A 9,658-nucleotide genomic window follows, 5' to 3' on the forward strand; every position below is an offset into this window, starting at 1 on the left:
CTGCAGTAACCTAATTGTTGTCCGTGTTTATGGTAAATTCAGGAACGTATGAGTTAAAGAGAAACACATACGATAGCCTAGGCCTACTGCTAAAAAACGTAATTGCGAGACCGCGCGCTCAATAATCCTTTATACGCCGCTGTTAAACGTAACTAACGGTGACGTAGCCATGTTCTGAGTGAATGTGGTATATGAAGATGGAACTATAGTACTGTAGGCCTATTGACAATGTCTTATTAAAGGACTGAACTTTCAAATAAGATGGCGGCGAGTTTATTACATATTTTACTTGTTTACCTGTGCATTGCTTCTGTTCTTGGAATAACAAGCTACTGTAAGTATACAATATTGTTCCCCACCTCCCTCTTTTTAAATAGATGAGTATAGTATAGGCCTATATATACGCTACATTACCCCCAGTCTCGTTTCCCCTATCAGAGTCCCCATTATGTATTCCCTTAGATGTTTTTAATATCGTCCGAAAATATATGTCCCCGAAGAAGAGTGCTTCAATTGGAATATTATGACTAAGCCTACACATGTTTGAATGCAGTCTATTGGTCCATAAAATGAGTTTGTTATCCAAAACAAATTTGTTTTTCCAATGATCTCTTTTTTTAATGTAGACCAGAGGTTATATAAGCTAAGCCTATTATTACAAACATTTGGTTCTCACGTATCTTATATAACATATGGTAACATTTACAATTTCCGTAGTAACAGAACTGAGCATTAAATAATGAATAAGAAAATAATTACACGTAAACGTAGTATCTTTTGGATGAAGATATAAGCTTGGTTCCCACTAGAACGTAACGCAAAGATGTAAACGCAACGCAAGAGTGTTAACCAATGACAAGCGACAGTTCGAATAATCCATCGCTTGTGATTAGTCAATTCACTTGCGTTGCGTTACGTCCTTGTGTTGCTTCTCTAGTGAGAACCAAGCATAAGTACCGTTTGTTAAAAACCTCTCCCTACGTCAAAAAAAACCTCTCGTTAACATCAACAACTTCTCCTTAACGTCAAACTTATACAACCCTTTGTCTAATCTTTATGATTTAGACCTAGTCTTATATTTTCAAATCATTTAGAATACATAATTGTTGTTCTTTGTTAACAATGCATTAATTGTCGAATTGCATACTCACTATTGACTTAATTATTTCCTCAAGTGAACATGATGGATAATTGTGGAAACGCATTACGTAAGAAAGATGCGTATGCTTTAAGATCACATGATGGTGAGGATGTGTTTAATAACACGTCTGGATCTCGGATCACGTGCACAGTACAAGTACAAGCATTACGATCTGATCAGAGGCTGTCTTTTAATTTTGTTGACCTAGTCATCGAAGGTAAGCTTACTGCTTGGTATCGTCAGTGGCGTCACCGAATTGACGCGAGCGCGCCGTGTGTACACACTCTGGTAAACTTGGGAAAACTCTCAGTTTTCAAACTAAAGTTTGCTGGTGTGGATTTGGCTTTACTGTAATTTTATCCACTTGCAGAATCACATGATTTCATTGGCTAACTTATAAGTTCTAACTTCTGCAAACTAGTTATCTGCAGTCTGGCGAAGTTAGTCAAACGCGGGGTTTTCTCAACTTTTCAATATCAGTGGTTAAATGAATTGATTGTGTAAATCACTGCGATCATTTGTTACTCTTACTTATACATTTAGTTCACACCACCATCTTTCAAAGTATTGGCCTCAATTACGTCATGTACGCACTCGTATAACGTAGAGTGAAATTCAGTTTTTATGTTTATACTATCCAGATCCAGCCAATACCAACGAGTGTGGCAGTACGTACATATCTGTTTGGGATGGACAGGTAATCTCTGACGAAGATCGCATTGATAGATACTGCCTCAATGATACGTCAACGTTCCAAACTCTCACTCAATTTGCAATCATTCGTTTCTCTATTGCACCAGGAGCTGCAGTCAACATCACGCTTCTGTACACCTCGTTTACATCAGGTAAAGTTTCTATTAAATTGGTAGTGATAATTAGGGATACCAAAACACTGACACCATGATATCTACATGAGAGAGCGTTTGTACAAATGGCTACTATTACACCCATCCATACACAGGGCATCAAATGACCGAATGTTGGGAAGGGTTTAAACATTTGAAAACCGATATGATATTAAATGTATTACACATGTACACGCTTGGCGTTTATAAAATAGATTAATTCACTGAATAGAGGTCGTCAATTAAAATTGTCAATATAATATTACTTTTAAAACTATTTCTTTAGGTACTTGTACGGATGAAGTGTTTGAACTACAGTGTGACAACGGTCTGTGTGTCCCGCGTTCCGTTCGATGTGATTTTTTCAACAACTGCGGAGATGGTTCAGATCAGAGAGTTGGAGCGCCTTCGTTTTGCCCATGTACGTAAATTGTCATCAAAATACTAAATTCTGTAGTGTATTTTTTTCATTACAGGAGTTACAGTTATGTGTATTTTATTTTCAGTGATACGTAAGGAATCCGTGTCAATTGTCGATTCTATATGGTGGATCTTGATGGTTCTACTTGGTGTTCTATGGGCGTTATACATCTTGTACTGGTTGTGTTGGCGACCAGGTTACATACCTTGGCGCCTAGCTTGCTGTCGAAACTTCTGCAAGCAATGTTTTGTCGGCTGCTGCAGAACCTGTTGCACCAAGTGTAAATGCAGACGCTGTCTTCGACGATGTGGGCGGTCGTGCAGGCGGTGCTGTAAGGGAAGAAGGAAAGGAAGTGGCAACAGCGGGGGCTCTGACGCGCGACGTGATGGAGACGGTACGTCATCTAGCGGAGGACGCAGAGGCGGAAACAATGATTGGGCAGCGGTAGGTTTGATCCCAAGAAGTGGAAAGGGAGGTAACAGGAAAGGCCGTGGCGGTGATCACGACGATGAAGGTTATGGAGGAGGTGGTGGAGAAGATTATTATGACTTCTTTAATGGAGACGGTGGCCATGCGAGAGAAAGCAGATGAAGAGCAATCAAGACATTTATAGTGGTCTCCAAGAAAATTACACGCAATCTGGCCAATTTTTTTTTCGATAAAATTATAAAATAATAGGAATAAAATGGTATTTTGTTCGCGATGTGTACAGAATTGCTTTGAGAGCCATCATCAGGTTATTGACTCTGTATATAGTTTGTCGGGTAAAACGGTAAATACATTTAATAATAATTAGAAATTGTTAATATTTATGACTACCAATGTAAATAATGATTAGGTCGATAAACTGGCACAATAGTCAATTCGTCTACATGTCTATTTGCAAAATGTAGACATACAGGTACTATTCTAGATAACATTAATATAACCCTAAAGGCCAACTCAGACAGCGTCATACGAGGCCAGGCGAAACATTTGACTCGTCGGTGCTGTCTGAGTTGAATCCCGACGAGACGATTCGTCTTCAGATAGCGTCGGGCGTAGTTTTTAAGTCGTCGGGCGAACTTTGAACATGTTTAATTTTCCCGACGAGACGACTCTTCGGGCCTCGTCGTACGACGTTGTCTGAGTTGTCCTTAAGTAGACCGATACAAACAAGATATAAATCCATGATAAGGAAATAACGTTCCTTTCATGCTAGTTACCAATTATATCTTTAATTGAATATATTTGAATTATGATTATGGCGATCTTTACCAAGTTTAAGTAAAAATTATATTTTGCCGGTGTTAAGCCATCGTATTTTATTAAATAATACGGTCACATGAGTCAAACGATTTACAATTTTCCGGTCGTTTTTAATGCAATAAAACTGTATTCGAGTAGTTTGCAGTCGTATTACATCTAGTAATGAAAACAAAAATAAAAGCATTATTCAAATTTATTCGAAAATCTTTATTTGTTTTAAATATACAATATTATGATACAGATTTACATATTTGTACAATGTTATATGTATGTTGGAGACCATCAGTGCGCGCGGAGACACAGATTAAGTATTGTGTTTCATCGGATTTTAATTAAATATAAAAAAAAAAGAAAAGTAATTTTGATATGTTATTACCAAAATGTTCTTGTTTCTGTCAGGAAAAGTTATGCTAAATAAAAAGTAAAACAGCCCTCCAACACGAGATTTCTCATTATCGGGGCCCCTTAAGCCCCTGAGTTTAGCTAATGAGCGGTCATCTGTTACGCCACTGCTAGTAATCTTGACTTTACCAAGTACCCACTTGTACACCTGGGTGGAGTAGTTAAATTCGAACCCACGATCACAACATCACACGTTTTGCATGTACAGAGTCTTTGAGTCTTGATCCTCACCAAATGTTTAAAATTCATCAACATTTTCCTTGTTCAAGAAGATCCCCAGAAATCTTTGTCACAATAATTGTTGTCGGATGGTTTCAGGACACTTTCTTTTAAAATTTGTTCTGTGAGTTTCTTCTGACGTTGCTTTTCTTTAACCGTATAAACAATAAAGATAACCGCGATGACGAAGCAAATACTACCAACGAGAATAGCAAATATTACCGCAGTACTCAATCCACCCTTCTCCACAGCTGGTTCATCTGAAACAAAAAGCAACATACAAATGTTTAAACCAAGGAGGCCTAAACAAACATTGTGTTTACAAAAGTTGAAACGCGTCGCAGTAGCGTGTACAGAAAACAATAGAAACGAAAAAGTGTCAATAAAACATCGTCACGTTGTCAAAGTATACATTCATAACTTTAAACTATCTATTTGTTTTTATAAATTTCTTAGGATAGATAACCACTGTTAATTGTTTCTACATTTCGTGAGAATCGTTTTACTTTATCAACATGGTGTGCTTTGTCTCGTTTTCAGAACATTGACAATTCAATAAAAAAAAAACACCCCGTTTATTGACAACGTGTCATAATCTTAAACATTATACTCTTCTCTTACCTTGACTCATATTGTCTTGTTAACCCACTTTTCTATAATATTATTTTATTGCTATAGGTTACCTTAGTTCGTTTGGAGCAATAGGAGTTTTGTTTAAATATCTCATTAACTATAGGCCCGGGGTTGTATTTTAACATGAATTTTGAGTCTAGTGACCGAGCGGTTAAGAAGGTCAATGGGCATTGAAAACTCGACTCGACTTTTTCTGGTAGTCCTAGTCTTCTCGGAGATGGAGGTTCAGTGTACACTTATTATGGCGCGTGTACACTAGTAAGGGGAACTCGGTGCATTCGGAAAGAGAGGGACCTACCGTAAATCTCCCTAATAGTAACCCACACTCTAATAGTAACCCACACTCTAATAGTAACCCCCCTTCTAATAGCATCCCACCTTATAAGTCAATCTATAATAATAACCCACTACTCTAATAGTAACCCATGGGGGTTACTATTAGAGTCACAAAAACTTATGCTGCAGCCGTATTTTGAAAATAAGGAGATAATGCATGTTGATTATTGAGTGTTTTTCAGTTTATAAAATAGATTTCAACCAAATTTGTTTATTCGTAATGTTTTATTATTTTGCTATGAGTTGCTGACCGGAAAAGTTGGGGGTGGGTTACTATTTTCAAGTGCCTAATTTAAGATTACTACTTATAGTAATAGTAACCCCGCTTCTAATAGTAACCCACCCTTAAAAACAATCCAAGAATAATAACCCAGGGTTACAATTAGAAGATTTACGGTATCTCGAAGCTTCATTACTTGTATCTAACTTGTAATTCACTTCAGTAAAATAAAAGAATGACATTTCCGAATAGAAACAATCAAGTACGGGGCGCCGTTTGGGATTGTATTTTGTCGACAAAATGAGTAATGTCCCGAACGGCGCCCCGCAATCAAGCTAGTAACTAGAGTAGGAAGATTATTCTTACCGCAGTTCGCTTCGTCACTGTTATCTCCACACATATCATAGGTATCGCACTTTAAAGATGCTGCGATACATTTACCGTTGTCGCATTTAAATTCATCTTCGCTACATGGAGCTGTGTGAGAGAAAAAAACAGTGAGATGGTGATATAAGGGAAAGTTGTTGGTAAACGTTGATGTTGACTAATATGACGATAATGACGTCAAAGACAATGATACTCCTAATAATTGCAAATGGCAGTGATATATTGATGAGAAGTTGTAACGATTTCACCTCTAGTATAAAAAAAAACTTACCGTCTCTAAATATAGTATAGAAGATCCCGAATCCAGTCGATTGGCCATCCTCGTCCGAAACGAACTCAATAGTAACGGACTCACCCGTCGATTCAACGTTTTCCGGACGAATTCGACCACATAATTCTTCTGTCAACCGTCTGCTACTGTTAGGAGCAAGACCGTCGTAAACAACTAACTTATCAGCACACTGGTTATTTACATAGTCTTCTAAACTAAAGCGGTAAAATTGGAGCAGAAGTTGACTACCTTCTGGGGCTTTCAGACTAGATATGCAGTCGACGTTATTTGAATAAAACAGGCGGGATTCGGGTTCAATTATACCGCCTTTCTGTGCTGTTATTGTGTTGTTACAGTTTGTGGTTAGGTAGTCTAAAAGTAAATATAATAATTATATTAACATTATTTACTTTGTCCTATGTAACCGATCTGTTGCTTATGCAAGACCTGAATATCTCGACTGTCCGATGTTTTCGCTGTCTCCTTTCCCCTCATTTTTTATTATCTTCTTCTTCTCAACTTTTTTGTTACTTTACTTTTTTGGAGCCATAGGCGTAAAGTGTTAACTTATATAGGTTTCCTTCCACACATACTATGTTTTTATTAATTACTATCGAACGCGTTAATATAATTGTTATGTATTTTTAATATATGTGTGAATTTATTGAATAAACGAATAAACAGTAGTGCATCTCTAACGTTTGAAGTATGTATGTACGTTAATTATCATGGTCAGATTAGAAATTATATTATAGATTAGAATGACATTGACGACGCGTACTGTTGAATTCGGGGTGTGGAGTGGAACAAAAATTGAGAGTGATTAAAATAAACGGTAACGATCGTAGCCTATCAAGGAATATGCTTATATTACTGTTTGTAAAACTGATTCACCACGTTGGATTACACAATATTAAATTACAACACACTTCGACGGGATAGCCTAGGCATACGCTGGCTGTGCAGTTATCTAGTTAATTAGTAAAGTAATAGGCCATATTTAATGAATGCAGCTATGGATATATAACTGTTAGCACTAGCTGTGATTACTGTACTTTTAGTAGCTGTCTAAAGGCAGTTAAGTATCAAGGTAACAAAGCATTAAGTACGAACAATTCAGTCTCTTACCAACGTCAATTCCTTCTGTAAACGTTGCAAATAACACCACCAAATGACTGATGGACATAAGCCACGATAACCATGTATTTAAGTTGTTTTTATCAGATAAACCGAGCGCCATTTTGTTAGAATAAACTGGTGACATTATTGATTTAATCAATGACAAATACGGAAGTATACAGTCACTAAGCAACGCTTGTCACGCATGAATTGTTTCACTGTGTAGGCCAAAGATACAATGTACATCCAATCATGCTCTGTGTTAGGTTTGATTTGTTAATTGTGTATTTTGATAATTATCATACAATAATTAAGTAGGATCTAGCCTAAAATTTACACAGAAACATTTCGATATTTTTAGTTGTAATACTTCTGCTTTTAATTTCATTTTTAATAATATATAAATCTGTTTGTTTTCCTTGTTCTTTTTTATGTAAATCAAATGTATATTTTATGGCGATCCTGTTTTGGTGTTTTTCTTTACACTGTTGGATCTGAGTTTCACTATTATTGAGAGGGGCGCCCAACTTAAAGCTTGCTTGCTGTGTGGCGTCCCTTTTCCACTTACCAACTTCTTTTCTTGCATTATATTATTTATGTTCATCATGAGTTGTATACTTATTATGCTACTTTGTATTTGCTTTATTATTTGTAGAAATAAATATTATTATTATTATTATCTTGAATAAATAAATAAATCAATTTTAATATTATGGGTAAAACGTAGAATCATGCGGATTTAATTGCTAGATCATGGGGATTTAAGTTGGTATTAGATTCATGATTAGACTATTGTTGGGATAATAAAATAAATTACTTCATGGTTGATATTAAATTATTTTTTAAAAATGTGTTGTTTAAATTCATATTTTCCCGTAACTCCACAAAAAAAACTAGATTTGAACTCGTCACTTTGACGAGTTCGGGTTATCCGCGCAAACGCAACATGCACATAGGCCTAAGTTAAAATATCAACGGCGACAATTATTATGCCATCCTATGACATGAATCAAATATATTTACAGTGCTGAATTGTACCTATTTTGTGTCATAAAGCACAACAGTATTTACGGAATACACTGTATATTTTATATACAGTGTAGCATAGATGAAATTACGAGACCCATCTTTTAATCCAATTTTTAACATGATAATGTTATCAAAATGAAGCACGTAGATAGCAATTTTGGAAGGGAATTATCTGAGCAACAACATATTGACGTGCTGAGGAAATTTGAATACGTAGAATATGGATGCGCGCTCTTTTAATATCATGAACTATGTCATGATGTCGCAAATATGAAAATACGACGTTTATAATTCAACTGGCCATATGATGACGTCACAGCATCCGATGTGCAAAATTTGTACATGAATTCGTATCTACAATTCAACAGATTCCAGAAAACCTTTTAATCATGAGTATCACTTTTTATTCTGAGGAGCTATAACATATTGAAATTGATTGGAATGATGAAAATAGGTGACCAAAGCTATTTACGCTTTTGCACATGATGGCGTCATAAACATTTAAAAAACGGTAAATCATTTGAAAGATAATTGATTGACCTGGACAATATCAAAATATGGGGGGAGGGAAGGGGGAATGGAATACGGATAAGTGGAGATGCGCTCTATTAAATGTGATGAGCTATGACAAAAGAAACAAAAATCCTATATTTTATATTTGAGTGGCCATACGATGACGTCACAATGTCTGGTAGCCATATTGATGCACGATCCGATATCTACAACTTATCAACTTCCAGAATATGTAATAAAAATAAACTTCACCATGTAATTTAGAATCTATGACTGTTTAAAAAAAGGCATTATTTTGACGAATTTTGGAACTTTTTCTTAAAAAACGCGCGCGAATTGTCCAATTCGAAGTGCTCGTATGACGTGATTATAAGTCGAAATTGTTTAAAAGTTGGTAAAATTAATAGAAAAGGCTGGGAAAAAATTGACGCGAAAAAAGATGTTTTTTATCCTAAATTAGCTTGACTCTCTAAATATCTTTTTCAAAATAAAAGAAAAACATTTTATATTTATTTTAAAAAAAAAATCCGTAGAGATTCGAACCCCAGCTAGTAGAGCTGAGAGAATACAAACGATAGTTACTAGAGCACTAACCGTTATGCCACAATGTACACGAGTAATGAAAGTTGACAATAGTATAGTCTTATACGCGCTTCATATTACGTCATTCTAATCGTTACGTCATAAATTTGTATATTCATGACGTAATTTTGAGGAAACGAATCTAGTTTTAACCTTGCTATAAACCAGAGGGCCGGATAGCTCAGTCGGTAGAGCGTCGTGGAACACGATTATCGTGGGTTCAAACCCCATGCCGGTCGGTGGAAAAGAGTTAAAGCTATGCGAGCTTCTGTGTTTGGGGTTCACAGATTTA

The 9,658-nt window shown here is 36.1% G+C and overlaps 2 protein-coding genes across 2 annotated transcripts; one reads left to right on the plus strand and one right to left on the minus strand.

Moving 5' to 3' along the window:
* Positions 1 to 227: 227 nt before the first annotated feature.
* LOC144850672 (uncharacterized) lies at positions 228 to 3,805 on the plus strand. Its single transcript, XM_078708040.1, has 5 exons — positions 228 to 334; positions 1,176 to 1,358; positions 1,783 to 1,986; positions 2,273 to 2,407; positions 2,493 to 3,805. Exons 1-5 carry the CDS (start codon positions 262 to 264, stop codon positions 2,996 to 2,998), a joined length of 1,101 nt encoding a protein of 366 aa, XP_078564166.1. The 5' UTR covers positions 228 to 261; the 3' UTR covers positions 2,999 to 3,805.
* A 95-nt stretch (positions 3,806 to 3,900) lies between these two features.
* LOC144850679 (low-density lipoprotein receptor-related protein 3-like) lies at positions 3,901 to 7,394 on the minus strand. Its single transcript, XM_078708050.1, has 4 exons — positions 7,252 to 7,394; positions 6,124 to 6,495; positions 5,832 to 5,942; positions 3,901 to 4,536 (listed from the first exon to the last, which is right to left on the minus strand). The coding sequence occupies exons 1-4, from the start codon at positions 7,385 to 7,387 to the stop codon at positions 4,322 to 4,324; spliced, it is 834 nt and encodes a 277-aa protein (XP_078564176.1). The 5' UTR covers positions 7,388 to 7,394; the 3' UTR covers positions 3,901 to 4,321.
* Positions 7,395 to 9,658: the final 2,264 nt, after the last annotated feature.

The sequence above is a fragment of the Antedon bifida genome, chromosome 8 (assembly GCF_963402885.1).
Source record: "Antedon bifida chromosome 8, ecAntBifi1.1, whole genome shotgun sequence".
Classification (NCBI taxonomy): Eukaryota; Metazoa; Echinodermata; class Crinoidea; order Comatulida; family Antedonidae; genus Antedon; species Antedon bifida.

Excerpts from the sequence above, each read along its gene's own strand:
- LOC144850672 (XM_078708040.1), top strand. The coding sequence starts at position 262 with ATGGCGGCGAGTTTATTACATATTTTACTTGTTTACCTGTGCATTGCT. Across the intron at positions 1,987-2,272 it reads GTACACCTCGTTTACATCAG|GTACTTGTACGGATGAAGTG; the intron begins GTAAAGTTTCTA and ends CTATTTCTTTAG. Across the intron at positions 2,408-2,492 it reads AGCGCCTTCGTTTTGCCCAT|TGATACGTAAGGAATCCGTG; the intron begins GTACGTAAATTG and ends TTTTATTTTCAG.
- LOC144850679 (XM_078708050.1), bottom strand. The coding sequence starts at position 7,387 with ATGTCACCAGTTTATTCTAACAAAATGGCGCTCGGTTTATCTGATAAA. Across the intron at positions 6,496-7,251 it reads TACAGAAGGAATTGACGTTG|ACTACCTAACCACAAACTGT; the intron begins GTAAGAGACTGA and ends ATTTACTTTTAG. Across the intron at positions 4,537-5,831 it reads CAGTGACGAAGCGAACTGCG|ATGAACCAGCTGTGGAGAAG; the intron begins GTAAGAATAATC and ends TTTTTGTTTCAG.